Raw genomic sequence first — 19,320 nt, 5'->3', positions numbered from 1 at the left:
GGTATTTTATTCTTTTTGTTACAATTGTAAATGGGATTGTATTCTTAATTTCTCTTTCTGCTACTTCGTTGTTAGTGTATAGAAATGCAACTGATTTTTGTATGTTGATTTTGTATCCTGTAACTTTACCGTATTCGTTTATTACTTCTAAAAGTTTTTTGGTGGATTCTTTAGGGTTTTCTATTTATAAAATCATGTCATCTGCAAATAGTGAGAGTTTTACTTCTTTGTTTCCAATTTGGATCCTTTTTATTTATTTTTTTTTTCAGTTTTTATTTATTTATTTTTGCCCCAAAAGCCACAGTAGATGGTTGTATGTCATAGCTGCACATCCTTCTAGTTGCTGTATGTGGGACGCGGCCTCAGCATGGCCGGAGAAGTGGTGCGTCAGTGCGCGCCCAGGATCCGAACCCAGGCCACCGGCAGCGGAGCGCGCGCACTTAACCGCTAAGCCACAGGGCCGGCCCATTATTTCTTTTTCTTGCCTGATTGCTCTGGCTAGGACTTTCAGTACTATGTTAAACAGGAGTGGTGACAGTGGGCATCCTTGTCTGGTTCCTGTTCTTAGAGGAATAGCTTTCAGTCTGTCACCATTGAGGATGATATAAGCTGTGGGTTTGTCATATATGGCCTTTATTATGTTGCAGTACTTTCCTTCTATACCCATTTTATTCAGAATTTTTATCATAAATGGATGCTGTATCTTGTTAAATGCTTTCTCTGCATCTATTGATATGATCATGTGATTTTTATTCTTCATTTTATTAACGTGGTGTATTACGTTGATTGATTTGCGAATGTTGAACCATCCCTGCATACCTGGAATAAATCCCACTTGATCATGGTGTATAATCTTTTTAACATATTGTTGTATGCGATTTGCTAGTATTTTGTTGAGGATTTTTGCATCGATGTTCATCAGTGATATTGGCTTGTAATTTTCTTTTTTTGTGTTGTCCTTGTCTGGTTTTGGTATCAGGGTAATGTCAGCTTCGTAGAATGAGTTAGGGAGCTTCCCCCACTCCTCAATTTTTTGGAAGAGTTTGAGAAGGATAGGTATTAAGTCTTCTTTGAATGTTTGGTAGAATTCACCAGGGAAGCCGTCTGGTCCTGGACTTTTATTTTTGGGGAGGTTTTTGATTACTGTTTCGATCTCCTTACTGGTGATTGGTCTATTCAAATTCTCTACTTCTTCTTGATCCAGTTTTGGAAGGTTGTATGATTCTAACAATTTATCCATTTCTTCCAGATTGTCGAATTGGTTGGCATATAGCTTTTCATAGTATTCTCTTATAATCTTTTGTATTTCTGAGGTGTCTGTTGTAATTTCTCCTCTTTCATTTCTGATTTTACTTATTTGTGCCTTCTCTCTTTTTTTCTTGGTGAGTCTAGCTAAAGGTTTGTCAATTTTGTTTGTATTTTCAAAGAACCAGCTCTTGGTTTTATTAATTTTTTCTATTGTTAAGTCTCTATTTCATTTATTTCTGCTCTGATTTTTATTATTTCCCTTCTTCTACTGATTTTGGGTTTTGTTTGTTCTTCTTTTTCCAGCTCCTTTAGGTGCAATGTTAGATTGTTTATTTGAGATTTTTCTTGTTTGTTGAGATAGGCCTGTATTGCTATAAACTTCCCTCTTAGAACCACTTTTGCTGTATCCCACAAATTCTGGCATGTCGTATTTTCATGTTCATTTGTCTCCAGGTATTTTTTGATTTCTTCTTTGATTTCTTCGTTGACCCAGTCATTGTTCAGTAGCATTTTGTTTCATCTCCACGTATTTGTGGCTTTTCTGATTTTCTTCCTGTAGTTGATTTCTAGTTTCATACCACTGTGGTCAGAAAAGATGCTTGGTATTATTTCAATCTTCTTAAATTTATGGAGACTTGTTTTGTGGCCTAATATGTGATCAATCCTGGAGAACGTTCTATGTGCATTTGAAAAGAACATGTATTCTTCGGTTTTTGGATGGAATGCTCTGTATATATCTACTAGGTCCATCTGTTCTAGTGTGTCATTTAAGACCAATGTTTCCTTATTGATCTTCTGTTTGGATGATCTATCTGTTGGTGTAAGTGGAGTGTTCAAGTCCCCTACTATTATCGTGTTACTGTCTATTTCTCTTCTTACGTCTGTTAATAATAGCTTTATATATTTAGGGGCACCTACATTGGGTGCATAGATATTTACGAGTGTTATATCCTCTTATTGGATTGTTCCCTTGATCATTATGTAATGCCCTTGTCTCTTATTACAGTTTTTGTTTTAAAGTCTATTTTGTCTGATATGAATACTGCTACCCCAGCTTTCTTTTCATTGCCATTTGCATGGAGTATCTTTTTCCATTCCTACACTTTCAGTTTGTGAGTGTCTTTAGGTCTGAAGTGTGCCTCTTGTATGCAGCATATATATGGGTCTTGTTGTTTTATCCAATCAGCCACCCTATGCCTTTTAATTGGAGCATTTAGTCCATAGACCTTTAAAGTAGCTATTGATAAGCATGTACTTACTGCCATTTTTTAACTTTTTTTTTTCTCAGTGTTTTAGTAGTCCTTCTCTGTTCCTTGCTCCTTCCATACAGAATTGATGGTCTCTTTAGTTTGACCTCTGTCTGAAAGCTCCACTCTTTAACTCCCTTCCTCCCTCATTTTATGTTTTTGATATCATATCTAACCTCTTTTTTGTGCATTTGTATCCATTACCCTCTTATCATGGAAATAGAGAATTTTTCCTATTTGTGGTCTTTTCTTTTCCCCTTAAATCAGTCCCTTTAACATTTCTTGTAGCACTGGTTTCTTGGTGACAAACTCCTTTAATTTTTGCTTGTCTGGGAAATTTTTGATCTCTCCTTCCATTTTGAATGATAACCTTGCTGGGTAGAGTATTCTTGGCTGTAAGTTGTTTCCTTTTAGCACTTTAAATATATCGTGCCACTCTCTTCTAGCCTGTAGGCTTTCTGCCGAGAAGTAAGCTGATAGCCTTATGGGGTTTCCTTTGTATGTAACTTGTCTTTCTCTTGCGGCTTTTAGGATTCTCTCTTTATCTTTAATTCTGGACATTTTGATTATGATGTGTCTTGGTGTGGGCCTCTTTGGGTTTATCTTGTTTGGGGCTCTCTGTGCTTCCTGTACCTGGATGTCTGTTTCCTTCCTTAGGTTAGGGAAGTTCTCATCTATTATTTCTTGAAATAGATTCTCTGCCCCTTTGTCTCGCTCTTCTCCTTCCGGGACACCTATAACACGGATGTTAGTGCGCTTGATGTTGTCCCATAGGTCCCTTAGACTGTCCTCACTCTTTTTAATTCTTTTCTCTTTTACCTGTTCAGCTTGGGTAATTTCTTCTAGTCCTTCCTCCAGCTTGCAGATCCATTCTTCTGTATCCTCTACTCTGCTTTTGAGTCCCTCTAGTGAATTTTTCATTTCCAGTATTGTATTCTTCATTTCTGATTGGTTCTTTTTTATATCTTCCATTTCTTTGTTGACATTCTCACTGAGTTCATCTGTTCTTCTCCCCAGATCAGTGAGCATCCTTAACACTCTTTGTTTGAACTCTCTGTCGGGTAGGTTGCTCATTTCTGTTTCACTTAGTTCCTTTTCTGAGGTTTTGTCCTGTTCCCTTACTTGGAATGTATTCCTTTGCCTCCTCATTTTGCCTCTTTCCCTGTGCTTGTGTCTATGTATTAGGTATGACCAGTTACTTTAAAATGTGTAAAAACAGGACACCAGATTTCAGGACCCCAGAAAGCAAAGTATGGGTTTATACTGAAGCAGAACTCTCAATTCCATGTATATTATTCATCATAAAATTTTAACAATGAACATAATACTTTAAAAATTTTAGCAGGGACTGGGCCTTGGCATATTGGTTAAGTCTGGTGCATTCTGCTTCGGCGGCCCGGGTTCGTGGCTTTGGATCTCAGGTGCAGACCTACACCATTCATCAGCCATGCTGTGGCAGTGATCCACATACAAAATAGAGGAAGACTGGCAGAGATGTTAGCTCAGGGCTAATCTTTGTCAAGCAAAAAGCGGAAGACTGGCAACGGATGTTAGCTCAGAGTGAATCTTCCTCACCAAAAAAAAAAAAATTTTAGGAAACCTAAAGTGTTTACAAAATTTATCTTCCCTCATAAGGAAGAACACTAAACTTAAACCAAATACCAAAAATTGTTAGTTTGCCATCAAGATATCTCCATAGCTTTTTTCAAAATATACCCTCTCTAGATTAGATGACATTCTTTAATGGGACTTCTGGGCCCAACTGTGAAACAGTGATTTAAATACAAGGTAGAGGGAAACACCCAACAATTCAGCAAGGCATTAAAGAGTTTAAGCTTCTCCTTTCCATTGTTATCCTCTAGGAACAGTAAAAGTCTCCTACAATCTTCCAGGAAAGGAGAGAAGACAAGACAAATATATATAAATAAATAAATAAATAAATAAATAAGCTAGACTCTAAGGCTGACAAGAGACTCTGAAGTTCCCTTTTCTATAGACATTTCAGAGAACTGAGCTCAACAAACAGCCTTTTACATGTTAACCAACCATTATTTTACCTATGTTCTTTTACATCAAGAGAAGCTTTAAAAAAAAAAACTCCAATGGGATTACTATTTTTATTTTATCTGTCTACACTTCTCAAGTTTTCTGCAAAGAATGGGTATTATTTTTGTAATCAGTTTTTAAAATGTTTTACAAACATACATTTTTTGTAACTGCTGACTTCTTACCAGAAAGAGTCTGCACATAATCCCACAACGTGTCTTTATTTGTCCAAAAGTAGTCTCCATTGCCAACTGAAAGAGTATGTGAGCGTTCATCCATAAGCTGGACTTTCCTTCTGCTCTGGCCTAATGAACACGACTGACCTTCTAGGCGTACAGAGCTCTTTGGTGCACAAACCTTGACACTCTTTAAGCTAAAAGGCTTCATTTCGAACCAAACAACTGCCTTTAGGTTTGAACTAATTAGAAAAGAAACACACTGCTTTTTCAAAACTGAAAAACGTCAGTTAACCGAAAGCACAGACACATTCCAATATAGAATGTTAACAATGCAAATCTGATTGGAGGAAGGTCTTCCATATAAGCTACGCTTGTCAAAATATAGCTCCAAAAGAAGTTTTTTCCAAAGAAAAAAGGAATGTTAAGGCCTAAGGAGATCTGCCACACTCACAAAACAGTATTAATGCCTTTATGAAGGAAAGTTTAAAAAAAGAAGGACGCCATTTCCAAGAAAAATAAAGCACCAAAGTCACCATATAGCTAAGGTTCACACACCTAAGCTTCACACATATGGTTTTCTACCAATGAACAAGTTTATTTGACTTGATCAAAACCCTACATAAAATGGCTAATTTCTACACAGCTCAGAGAAATAACACATGACCAGCAATGCTACAGACTTGAGCACCCTGTCCAGCACTACAAAAATAAAGGAAAAGAATATCAAAAATCAAGAATATCAGCATGCTTTGGGGAAGACAGGCAAAGCAGGACACTACCACTGCCCATGAGTATTTTTATTTTCATATCTGAGAGTAGTTTTTATGCATAGAAAAGAGATTTACTCTAGTTTTCAAATATTAATACTTGATTTATTAATGTTACAAATTCAAAAAGCCTAGATTTTCCTCAAACTTTTACATTCAACTTAGACATCTTATTCTATTTGGAGTTTTAATTTTAAAGGGCTGCAATGAATGTTTGATCTCATTTACAAAGTTAAACACCTTCAAACATATAATTTTAACTGCTTTAAATAATATATTTAATTTTAAGTACAACTGTTTGATCTAAAAAGACAAAATTTTCTGAGAACTTAAGTAATTTATAAATCTAAAAAATTAAACTGATGAAAATAGTGACTCAGGAACTCTTTAATGTCTATGCAATGATATCAATATAGCAAGCTTTCAACTTAAGTTCACAAGTATAAATCAATTATTCACTCAATTCGGGCCGGCCCCGTGGCTTGGTGGTTAAGTGAGCGCGCTCCACTGCTGGCGACCCGGGTTCGGATCCCGGGCGCGCACCGACGCGCTGCTTCTCCGGCCATGCTGAGGCCGCGTCCCACATACAGCAACTAGAAGGATGTGCAGCTATGACACACAGCTATCTACTGGGCTTTGGGGGGAAAAAATAAATAAAATCTTAAAAAAAAAAAAAAAAAAAAAAAAATTATTCACTCAATTATACATTTCAAATTAGAATCAAAAGACCAATAAATTACTCTCAATTCTTAAACATTAAAAACACTTAAAATATCAAATGTGGGTCACTATTACATCAACTTTTTATTGTGAAAACTAGTAAATGAAAAGGATGAATTAAGTTTTAACACGCCTTTCTGGGAAGAATCACAGTTCATTCCCAGTTGATAAGGGACAGCTATTCTTTACAGAAACTAACTAATAAATGTAGACAGTAATAGAACTAGGAGAAGTACCATTTTGCAACTCTCAAAGACATAACTGATTAAGGCAATGATCATCAATGTTGGAATGCTTACATAATGCCAATTACCCCACAGATTACTTCTAATTGCAAATGGAAAAAGATGTTCCTCTCACCACCTTAACAAACTGATCAAATTTAGCATCACTAATAGTGGACAAACTGACATTATGCACTTTTTATATAAAGTATACAGCAACAGCTACAAAGTATCTTGCAAATATGTTAAATCTAATCAGGCCCTTAGAAACAACTTTCAGTTCACAGAAAATACAGGAAATAAGGAACTAATTAAAGGATACAAGGAAGAAATAATCAGATGAATCCAGTGGGATATTCTACAAGAGAAGTGACTTAGTCTCTTCAAAAAATAACCAGGCGACACTGGGAATTAAGAGACTCAAGAAACATAACAAAATACAATGTATGAACCTTGACTGGATCTCAGTTTGAAAAGCACAGCTTCCTTACAGCTTTAAATAACATTTTTGGGACAACTGGAGATATTCAATATAGTATAAAAATATTAATCTTCTGAAGTACAATAATGGTATTGTGGTTACAGGTGAATGTCCTTATTTTTAAGAAATGCATGGTGAAATATTTAGAGATAAAGTGTCATGATGTCTATAATTTATTTAGAAAAGCTGTAGCTAGAGACAGAGGAAGTAAATATGACAAAATGTAACAACTGTTGATCTAGGTGGTGGGTATATGGATATTCCTTTTATTTTTTCAATTTTTTGGATGTCTGAAATCATTTGCAATAAAAAGTTGAAAAAATATCAAATATGCACAGATTCCTAACCAGACCCTGAGAAAAGTGGATGGCAGGACAGTATTGCATAGTTTATTTCCTCATCTGCACATATACATTTTTAAGTCAATGTGAGCTTGGGTAGGCCTAGAAGAAGTCTAGAAGAACACACAATTCAGTACTGGTTACCTAGAGAGTGAGACTGGGTAGGGGTGATAGAGGACTTAATACTTTTTACCGTATACACTTAATAATAATAATCAGTTTTGGGTGTTTTAAATAAAATAAAAATAGCCTTGGCTTAAAACTTTCCCATTTGTACTTCCTACCATTTTTATGGTCATCCTGGCTCAAAATTTCAAAGCCATCTTTTTTTTTTTTTTTTTTGTGAGGAAGATCAGCCCTGAGCTAACATCCATGCTAATCCTCCTCTCTTTGCTGAGGAAGACCAGCTCTGAGCTAACATCTATTGCCAATCCTCCTCCTTTTTGTTTTTCCCCAAAACCCCAGTAGATAGTTGTATGTCATAGTTGCGCATCCTTCTAGTTGCTGTATGTGGGATGCAGCCTCAGCATGGCCGGACAAGCGGTGGTTGGTGCGCGCCCGGGGTTCCGAACCCAGGCTGCCAGTAGCGGAGCCCGCGCACTTAATCACTAAGCCATGGGGCTGGCCCCCAAAGCCATCTTTAAGTAACCCTCCCCTGATTTCATATTACTCATCAAGTCCTATCTTTCCCTTATTCATAATGTTATCAACCTTTTCCTATTAAGCCTACTACGGCCATGCTCATAGTCCAAATTCTCAGATAAATTCAAATCTAGGATTTTGTGTCCTAATTCCAGCCACTTTCTCCTTTCAAATAACCATAAAAAGTAAAGTCAAACAAATCATCCTAAAACATTGTTGGTACTTCCTTAGTCAAAAATGATACTGGTTTCACACGACTTTTATATTTTATACAAGGACATGAACCTTGTGAACCTTCCACTGCCCCTTCAATCTCTGTCTTTGGGTGGTGTTCCCTCCACCCTGGGACATCCCTCCCTTTATGGGTTGCTTGAAATACAACTCAGGGTGTGAGAACTGCTGGCTGATCAGTCACTGAGAAGCCACACAACTCAGAAGCACAGGTAAATTAGTTCCCCATGGGGTGAAGCCTTGACGGTCTGGAAACAGGAAATGAGAGGAAGCTGGACAGATAAATAATCCCTTCTTTCTTTCTCATATGGACTACTCTGAAGTGTAGTTTTGCCTCGAAACCCTTTCAAAAAAGTCCCATATGCAAGTGGCCTGCTATGTCTCCTAGCTCAAGGTGAAACAGTTGCCAGGGATGTAATGTACTGCATCTTCCTTTGCCTTACCTTCCTTCTCTCCCTCATTTTCACTACCCTGGGCTTGCAGCTCCCAAATAAAAAGTCAGCCACTTAATCGGGTTCTGCTTCCACAAGGATATGAGCTAAAAGGTACACATTACCTCAGCTGATGCTCACAAGCTACAGCCCTGTGAGGTAAATAAATTAGAAAGCTATTAGAAATAAATAAAAAACCAGTAGAATCCCCACTTTACAAATGAAGAAACTGAGGCTCAATTAAGAACTTTTCCCAAAGAGCAAGGCTTTCTGCTCACTTACTATACCTAAGCAGTCACAAATTCTGCCAATTTTACACCCTAAACATTTCTCACATCTGCCTCTCCTCTCCATTCTACCACTACTCTAAAGTAATACTAGCCAGCATTTCAAAAATCAGGGCCTGAGATGATCTCATTTAACTCTTTACCAACCCTGTGAGGTAGATACTATTATCATTCTCATTCTACACACAGGAAAGCTGAGGCTTAAGTGTTCTTAAAACTTGCCCAAGGTCACACCAATATCAAGTGGTACAGCTAGGATGAACCCAGCTGTCTGATTTCAAACCTCATGCTCCTAACTCTTCATCAATTCTCATCTAGCTCAGTTAAAACATAAATCAGATCACATCATGCCCTTGTTGAAACCTCTGTGGCTTCCCACTAGAATGAATTCAAACGTCTTCCTCGGTCTACAAGGCCTGACACAAGCTGGCCCCGGCCACAACTCTGACTTCATCTCTTGCCACGCTTCCTTTGCTCACTAGCAATAAACATGTACTGAGTGCCTCCTGTATGCCAGCCATTGCTCTAGGTGCTAGAGATAGAGCATGACTAAGACAGGCAGAAGTGCCTTTCCTCAAGACACTTACATTCAAGGAGTCTTCTTGCTGTCTTTAAACATTTTCCAAGGGGTCTGTATACTTGCTGTTCCTCCCACCTGGCTCATTCTTCCCCCACATGGCAGGTTCTTTATCTTCAGCGTCTCTGTTCAAATGTCACCTCTAAGAAAACCCTTCCTTCTCTAACCAATCTATTCAAAGTAGGGTCCTTGCTCCCAGTTATCCTCTATCCTCTTCCTCATTTTTCTTTTCTTCACAATATTTATCACAACTTGAAATCATAATTATTTGTCTTTTTTTGCTGAGGAAAATTCACCCTGAGCTAATATCTGCTGCCAATCTTTCTCTTTTTGTATATGAGCCACCGCCACAGCATGGCCACTGACGGACAAATGGTGTAGGTCCACACCGGGGAACCAAACCAGGCCACCGAACCAGAATGTGCCCAACTTAACCACTAGGCCACCAGGGTTGGCCCATGATTATTTCTTATTTTGTTTATACGTTTATCTGTCTTTCATACTACATTATAAGCTCTTTGAGGACAGAGAGTTTGTAGTGCCTGGCAGAGCAGGCCATTGGTGAATATTTACTGAATAAATTAATATCACAACATTAGCTGGTCTTAGCTAGTCTCTGGCTTCCAGTCTTGTTTCACTTAAATCCACCCTCTACCACAGCCAGTGTGATCAGGTCACTTACCTTCTTAAATCCTTTCTTAATCCTGAGCCTCTTTTCTTACCTAATGAAAAACAAGCCCACAAGATTCTCCACGACAAGGGCCCTGGACTCAGGAGTTCAGAGATGAAGCAGCATATAAACTATAGTTTGAATGAGGAGAGTGTTCACCAGATAAAGAAGAGAAAGGAGGGCATTACCACTCAAAAGAACACAACGCTTTCCATGACAGTCATTTCTGTGAACAGCTAGATGTGTTGATATAGAAACATCAGCTGGAAATAGATTGTGAAGAGCCTCACAAATGACATTAAAGAGTGAGGATCTGATGCACAAAAGATGGTACACAATCAGAAAGTTTATAGACAGGGGAATGGTATGATCCAATTAGTGTTTTAGAAGTAAAAGGAAAAGGCAGCAGCAAGAAGAATGGACTGGATACGAAGAGACAAACACTAATCAGAAGGCTGCTCATGTGAAATAGACCACCTTAAAAGATAAAGGCCAGAACCACAGCAGTTGAAATGGGCATGGAGAGGGGGAGCAGAGAGATTCAAGGAAGCCACACTAAACACTCATCTACTTAATACAAATTCAACTTTATTATCTGGGTAGGAAGTTTTCTACAACATGGCCTATAAACTTAAACCAATCAAAGAAACAGCCCTCCATCACTCTGGACCTCAGTCTTCTACTATACATATTACACAGCTCTTAGCAAATGGGAGTGCCCCTATAATAGGTCTGTCTCTAACAGACTGAATGTGAGTGTGTCATACCCATTTCTTTAATATCTAAGGCAGCACTTGGCACTCAATCTTTGTGAATGAACGAATCAACAAGCAGAAGAATGCTTTACGACTGAGGTAAGACTTGAAAACTAGATGGGCTTTAGGTCTAAAAAGGTCATTCCAGGTAAATGCAATGTTATGAGCAAGTAGGAATGGTAAACCCGGGGAACAGAGACACTGTCCTAGATTAAGAAGGAAGATGTTGATCTCCTTGGTCCAGCCTTGGACAGGTCATGCTTATGCTTTGCCTGGAACGTTCTCCCCAACCTCCCCTCCCCATTCCACACTGCTCACTCCATTTCAATTGGGGGTCTGCTCAAATATCACCTTACCAGAGGCTTTCCCTGACCAGCCCACCTAAAATTCTATAGCATACTTCATTATCCTCACTTTCCAAACCTTTTCTGTTATTTTTCTTCTTAGCAGATTACTGAAGAGACCCCCTACCGACTTTATTCATCTGTATCTGTATTAGGATTGCCTCACTTTAATTTCAAATCAAGTTCATCTGTCAGTTACTGAGATCAGGACCTACTAAAACCTACAGCACACTGACATTTTCTTTCTTTCTTTCTCTTTTTTATTAACTTCACTGTAAAAAGTCTAAGTTTTGACCACTTCTCAGTCCTGTCACTTAAGTTCCTTCCAATAAAACCTGGATGCCACAGAAAACATTAATTTCTTACAGGAAATATATGCTAGACCGCCCAAGAAATAGGCAGGAAAGAATTTTATATTACTTAATGGAAAAGATTCTAAGAATGGGGCAGTAAAAAAATGGGGCGCACACACACACACAAAAATCGAGATTAAATCAGTTAATCTTGCAGAATTAGGGGGAAATAAGTTCTAAACACAAGATATTAAAGAGCACAGACCGAAGGGAGACACTTACAATTTTACGTTTATTTAAATAAGTGGTTTTCACAAAGGTACACGACTAGAGGTAGGCTGATGTGCCAGGAACAGCCCAGGTGAGTCCCAGCCTGAGCCAGGGGACACTAAGCCAGCGGGGTGCTCCGGGACGAACTTTGCTTGCTCTGGCTTCCCCGCTGGGAAGTCGAAAAGTCTGTAAAGCGTCTAAACAAATTTAAGCTTTTTAAGCAAGAGATATTCTGGAGAGCGGGGCAAAGGCGGCACTTGGGTAAAAAACTATCGGATCTGGGGCCCGAAGACTCATATTAGCGACGGCCGAGGGAGAGGATGAGGGAGGGAAATGCATGTCCGAATTAAAGTCGCCCTCGAATCCCCCCTCCTACTCCCCACCCGGGTCCCCGCCGCCTCAGCGCGCAGGGTCTGCCCCTCCCCGCGTGTCCCGCCGCCCCAGCGCGCGGGGTGCGGGAGCCTCACCTGCAGGTTTGTCTGCAGCCATCTTCCCGCCTCGGCTTGGGTTCTTCCCCGCAGGTGGCGTGGCCTCGACTCCCGCTGGCCGGCTGACCGCTGTCCTGGACCTTGGAGGATGAGTCTGTGCCCACCCCGGCTCCGGGCCCCTGGGTTCCGGCCTGGGGAGTGGGCAGACGGCGGGCTGAGGAAGTGACGAAGGCTAGTCCGCGTCGTCTAGCAACAGCACCAGCGTCTCCGCCCGAGCGGCGCCACTGCCCGCCCCCATACACGGCTTCCGCCCGGCAGCGTCCCCGTACACACTGCTTCCGGGGGCTGCGGCTGGCGTGGGAACTGCGGCTGGCCCCGCCCCACGCTGGCGTCCCCCCTGCGCCCCGCCCCCTGCGGCGTGTGCGCGCGCGCGCCCGGCCGGACGTGCGCTCACTCGCGCCACTGGGCGTGTGCTGGGTGAGACCTGTGTGCCGCTGCTGTTAGCTTACACCAAAGTGTCAGAGCTTTTGTCCCTCACTTTACATAAAATCACAATGACTACACGTGACATTTATGTGCTAAGCATTGAGTCTTGCACTTGGCCTTTACTCTCACTGATTTGTCACAACTCTGTGAGAAGGCACTGTTGCGGTTCCCCGTTTAAAAACAAAACATTTTATTTTAGAATAGTTGTAGATTTGCAGAAAAATTGCGAAGATGATACATAGAGTTCCTGTATACTCTTCACCTAGTTTCCTCTGTTGTGAACATCTTCAATAACTGTTGAATTTTTATGTACATCTGTCACATCTAAGAAACCACTTTGATTGGTACATTACTATTAACTAAACTCAACACTTTTTTTTGGATTTCACCAGTTTTCCCTCAATGTAGCTTTTCTGTTCCAGGAGCCTGTCCACGATACCACATCACATTTATTCATCATGTTGTTTTAGGCTCTTCTTTTTTCTTTTTTTTTGTGAGGAAGATCAGCCCTGAGCTAACATCCATGCTAATCCTCCTCTTTTTGCTGAGGAAGACCAGCTCTGAGCTAACATCTATTGCCAATCCTCCTCCTTTTTTCCCCAAAGCCCCAGCAGATAGTTGTATGTCATAGTTGCACATCCTTCTAGTTGCTGTATGTGGGACTCCGCCTCAGCATGGCCAGAGAAGCGGTGCGTCAGTGCACGCCAGGGATCCGAACCCAGGCTGCCAGTAGCAGAGCGCGCGCACTTAACCGCTAAGCCAGGGGCGGGCCCCTAGGCTCTTCTTGATGGTGATAGTTTCTCAGATTTTTCTTGTTCTTGATGAGTTTGACAGCTTTGAAGAGTACTGGTCAGGATTTCTGAAGAATATATCTCAACATGTGTTCGTCCAATAATTTTTTCATGGTTAGACTGGGATTATGGGTTTTTAGAAGGAAGACCACAGAGGTGACTTGCCATTCTCATGACATCAAATCAAGCGTATATGCTATCAAAATGACTTGTCATTGATGATGCTCACCTTGATCACCTGGCTCAGGGAGTGTTTGCCAGGCTTCTCTACTACAGAGTTAACCTCCACTCTCTACTCTTTGGAAGCGAGTCATTAAGTGCAGCTCACACTCAAGCGTGTGTGTGGGAGGTGTTTTAAGCTCTACAGTGGGGAGTATGCACAGAAATTATCTTCTCTAAGGGAGATTTGTCTCTTCTCCCCCATTTAGTTACTTATTCAATCATATATTTGTATCAGTATGGACTAATGGATAGTATTTATTTTATATTGTGATTATAACCCAATATTACATTATTTTGTTGCTCAAATTGTTTCAGTTTGTTAATTGGGAGCGTTTTCAGGTTTGCTCCTATGTCCGCTTGACGTTGTTGCCCATTTTTTAAAAATCTTTTTTACTCACATTAACATACACATAGAAAAGTGCACAAATCATAAGTACAGTTTTTTGAATTTACATCGACTCAACATATCCACGTAACTTGCACCCAGAAAGGACAACACAAAGCTGCATCCAGAAGCCCCTCCCCCCAAGGCGTCCTCCTATCCCTCCACAAGGTAATCACTATGCTGACGGCTAACACCATGCATTAGATTCACCTGTTTTTAAACTTAGTACAAATGGATCATACAATATATTTTCTTTAGATTCTAGCTTCTTTTGCCCAACATCATGAGATTCATCCATGTTGTTGAGGGAAGTTGTAGTTTGTTTCTTGTTGTTATCTAATCTTCCATTATGTGAACGTACCATTATTTACATACTCATTTTATTGTGGAGTATTTGGGTATTTGGTCTGTATTAAATAAGGCCAATAAGAATATTCTAGTATGTCTTTTGATGAATATGTTAGAGCCCATGTAACAAGATACCTGAAGTGTTCTTTCTGTTAATCTTTCTGCACTAAGGAGATTCGCAATAAAAGGGAATTAGGAGGAAACTCTTATAGAATTTGAGCTTCTGCTGGATGATTTTAAAGAGGGATTGGGGAAGTGGGGGAGCAACTTGGGATTGGATGAGGTCAGAAAACAGGCAATTCAGTGATTGAGTGTCTTAGTTTTTATGTAGGAGGCAGGAAGATTAAAGCAAGTCTAGAGTTGTCATTGGTCAAGGGGCAGCATCAGCCATATTAGAAGGGGGTGTCCCCTCACTTTTGTAGATGTGGAGGGCTTTGTTTCTCTCTTGTCCCAAACACAATCATGGTGTCACCTTCTCTGAACATCGTTCATATTCTGTGAACAATATTTATGTCCAGTTGGGAACATTCTGCTAGCTGAATTGCTTTTTATTTTCTTAGTCCGCCTCATGGTCCAGCTGTCAGCAGAGCCATTTTTCACTTTCTCAAATGTGGTTCCATCTGTTGGTTCTTCTTCCCAATTTCATAGATAAGGAAAACGAGGCACAGATGTTAACGCACTTTCCCAAGTCACAAGATTAGTAAGCAACTGTTATCTTAACCACTACATTCAACTTTAAAAGTTCTAGAATTTGGGCGGGCCCAGTGGCGCAGCAGTTAAGTGCGCACGCTCTGCTGCTGGCGGCCCGGGTTCGGATCCCGGGTGCACACTGACGCACCGCTTGTCAGGCCATGCTGTGGTGGTGTCCCATATAAAGTGGAGGAAGATGGGCATAGATGTTAGCCAAGGGCCAGTCTTCCTCAGCAAAAAGAGGAGGATTGACGTGGATGTTAGCTGAGGGCTGATCTTCCTTACACACACTAAATAAATTAATTAATTAATTTCAAAAAAAAGGTCTAGAATTTGCCCATATTGAAGACATCTTGGGTCTCTTCTCTGCCCTTTCGATATTGGCAGCTCTTTCTCATTCACAGCCAGGCTGACATCAGTGATGGAGAGCAGTTAATTCAGGAGTAGGAGGTAGAAAATATCAGTGGGACTCTGTCACCAACCATGGTGAGTCACTTCGCCTCCAGCCAGTGATGGTACCACTATTCACTCACAGTGCCTCAAACTGGTTGTGGTCCTTGCCACTTGTAGAAGACTGTCTCCAGGCATAGCTGTCAACAGTTCCTCCCATCCCAGTATGTTCATGCTGCTCTTCCTCTCCCTTTGAATCTGAGTTGTGACTTGCTCTAACCCAACAGAATGCAGAAGAAGTGATGCTGAGCCAGTTTGGGGCTTCGCCCTTAAAAGGCATAGCAGCTTCCGCTTTTCTTCTTTTGTACTCAGCTACCATGCTGTAAGAAAGCCCAGGCTGTCCCGCTGGAGAGACACCATGTGAAGGAGATCCAAGATGCCCCAACTGATAACCAGCACCAAGGTTCCAGACATAAGAATGAAACCTTCTTGAACCTTCCAGCCCAACCTAGCTGACAGCTCAATGCAGTCACGTGAGTGATCCTACCTAATACCATCTGAAGCAGAAAAAACTGCTCAGTCAACTCCCAGAATGGGGAAAAATAATGTCATTGTTGAGGTTTTTTTGTATTTAGTTTTAAAAGTTGAGATGTAATTCACATGCTATGCAATTCACCCTTTTAAATTAGACAGTTCTGTGGTTTGAGTATATTCGTAAAGTTGTACAAACATTACTGATATCTCATTCTAACATTTTCATCATCCCCAAAAGAAACTCCGTACCATTAGCAGCACTCTCCATTGCTCCCAACCACCACCGGTGGATCTATTTTCTCTCCCTACGGATTTGCCTATTTTGGACATCTCATATAAATGGAATCATGCAATATGTGACCTTTTATCTATTCATAAGTTAATGGATAATTGAATGATTCCATTCTTTGGCTGTTAAGAATAACTTTGCTATACACATTCATGTAGAAATTTTTGTGTGTACATGTTTTCATTTCTCTTGGCTATATACCTATTACTGGAATTGCTGGGTCATGTGGTAACTCTTTGTTTAACTTTTTGAGGAACTGCCAAACTGTTTTCCAAAGTGGTTGCACCATTTTGCATTCCCACCAGCAGTGTATAAGAGTTCCAGTTTCTCCACATCTTCACCAACACTTGTTGTTGTCTTTTCGATTATAGCTATCCCAGTGGAATGTGAAATGATATCTCATTGTGGTTTTGGTTTGCATTTCCCTGTTGGCTAATGATGTTGAGCTTCTTTTTATGTGCTTATTGGCCATTTGTATATCTGCTTTGGAGAAATGTCTATTCAAGTCTTTTGACCATTTTTAAATTGGATTGTCTTTTTATTGTTGAGTTGTAAAAGTCATATTTTATCAGATGTATGATTTGCAGATATTTTCTCCTGTGAATTGTCTTTTCATTGCTTCTTTTTTTTTTTTTGTGAGGAAGATCAGCCCTGAGCTAACATCCGTGCTAATTCTCCTCTTTTTGCTGAGGAAGGCCGGCTCTGAGCTAACATCTATTGCCAATCCTCCTCCTTTTTTGTTCTTCCCCAAAGCCCCAGTAGATAGTTGTATGTCATAGTTGCACATCCTTCTAGTTGCTGTATGTGGGATGCAGCCTCAGCATGGCCGGAGAAGTGGTGCGTTGATGCGCGCCCGGGATCCGAACCCGGGCTACCAGTAGCGGAGTGCACGCACTTAACCGCTAAGCCACCAGGCCGGCCCTCATTGCTTCTTCTTCTTCTTCTTTTTTTTTTCTGCAGAAGATTCGCCCTGAGCTAACATTTGTTGTCAATCTTCCTCTATTTTTTTTGTGTGGGCCGCCAACACAGTGTCGCCACTGACAGTGGTGTAGGTCTGTGTCCGGGAACCAAACCTGGGCCGTTGAAGCAGAGCATGCTGAACTTAACCACTAGGCCACTGAGGCTGGCCCTCTATTTCTTGATAGGGTCCTTTGAAGCACAAAAGTTTTTAATTTTGGTGAAGTCCAATTTATTTTTTTCTTTTGTCACTTTTGCTTTTGGTGTCATATTTAATAAACCAAGTCATGAAGATTTACTCATGTTTTCTTCTAAGAATTTTACAGTGTTAGCTCTTACATTTAGGTCTTTGATGCATTTTGAATTAATTTTTATATATGATATGAGCTAGGAGTCCAACTTCATTCTTTTGCATCTGGATACACAAGCTTCTCTTTTAAACCACTAAATTTTGGGATGCTTTGTTATGTAGCAACGGATAACTGAAACACCATCTCCCAATTCTTCATTCTCCATCTGGTTCAACCAGCCAACCAAGGTCTATGGATTTCACCTCCTTAATATGATGGATCCCTCCATTCCCACTGCCACTCTATTCCCACATCACCATCATCTCTTACTGAGACTAGTGCCACAGCAACCTTGTCATCTAGTCTCTCTCCCTCCAGAATGCCTCTGTTTATCCAGAGAGAGGTTTTTTTAATGCTAATCTGATCACGTCCTCATCCATTTAAAACAATTCATTGCTCTTAGCACCAAGTCCAAACTCCTTAAAATGACTTTTAAGGCCGTTTATGATCTGCCTATAAACCCTCTTCAGCCTCCACCTCACACGCACCTTCCTTTGTAGCTAATGCCATCTTCTTCCCAGGAAACATGAACATCATTTTCTCAAGAAGCCTGTCCTAACTACCAGAGACTCTACTAACAACTTCCAAGTCGTCTGTTACACTGTGGGGACAATCTCTTGGCACGAATCCCCTCTCCATCACCCCAATTATAATCTCCAAATACTGTCTTTAAAGATCATCGTTATACTGATGCTTAGTAAGCACTCCAATATCCATGAGTGCATCGTGACATTAAGATAAAGATAATTCCTCAATGTATCAGGGTACTGATCCTTGCTTTTGCACGGTCTTTTACACTTTCATAAAGAGGTTTTACAATGATTATCTCTTTTTGTCCTCAACATCCTTGTGATATGGATATTCAAACCCATTTTGTGCATGGGGAAACCGAGGCTCCAAGAAGTAAATCCACTTGCTCAGCTAGTAAGTGTCAGAACTGGAAACTGAAAAGAGTTCTTGGACTCTAGATGTGGATTTTTCTGGGAGCCAAAGGGTTAAGTCAAGGTGGTATTATTCCTATAATCAAGATTCAGATGGAAACTACAAATGATTTTGTAACTGATTCATCACAGCGAATACATTACTACCAAGAAATACAACAAAGGTGTGAAAGCATAAATTTCTTCATGTTTTGCCAAAGCAGTGACATCCACAGGGGCACCAAGCTCCTGTCCCAGCTTCATTTTTCATTCACTGGCTGTTCTAAGGCAAAACTATTTGCTAACTTAAAGTGTGGCAGTAACCATTTGACCCAAATCTGGTGAATTTTGTGTGACCCTGAAATGGATCCAAACAGAGCTGGGCCTTCACCTCAGGTGCCAAAATTTAAAGAAGTGCCAAAAAATTCAATAATCAAGACAAATAATATTTTAAAAAATCTGAAATTAATATAAAAAAATCATGATGAATAGTATATTAACATTTTAAATAAAGACAAGATCAGCATTACTGATTTTTCATTTTGCCTCCAGTTCCAACACATCTCAGCATGGCTCTGTTACTGATCCTGTCACATTAAAATTTTTGATATTTTGTTGTTGGTGGATTTTTTGCATTAATTTTTTTTTAAAGAATATTGTATTAAAATATTATTTATCTTGATTACTGAGATTTTTTGCCACCAAGTCAAATTTTGCACACAAGGCGAGTGCCTCACTTGCTTCTCCCTGTGCCTGGCCCTGTATACAAAGGCAATG

At 40.2% G+C, this 19,320-nt stretch overlaps 1 protein-coding gene across 3 annotated transcripts in view; it reads right to left on the bottom strand.

Annotated features, from left to right (window-relative positions):
- CNOT10 (CCR4-NOT transcription complex subunit 10) overlaps positions 1-12,427 on the bottom strand; it is an 80,794-nt gene extending 68,367 nt beyond the window's left edge. For 2 of the 3 annotated variants that reach the window (XM_004419462.2, XM_087430674.1), the window contains exon 1: positions 12,221-12,427. In XM_004419462.2, coding sequence (XP_004419519.1) covers positions 12,221-12,242 — 22 coding nt within the window. In that variant the 5' untranslated portion in view covers positions 12,243-12,427. Of the gene's footprint in view, positions 1-4,726; positions 4,944-12,220 lie in introns of those variants that run through there. The other variant, XM_004419461.2, reaches the window with a different exon arrangement.
- Positions 12,428-19,320: the final 6,893 nt, after the last annotated feature.

The sequence above is a fragment of the Ceratotherium simum genome, chromosome 5 (assembly GCF_057802395.1).
Source record: "Ceratotherium simum simum isolate JZ-2026a chromosome 5, ASM5780239v1, whole genome shotgun sequence".
NCBI lineage: Eukaryota > Metazoa > Chordata > Mammalia > Perissodactyla > Rhinocerotidae > Ceratotherium > Ceratotherium simum.
The sequence above is the reverse complement of the archived record's forward strand: the minus strand, read 5'-3'. Positions and strand labels throughout refer to the sequence as shown.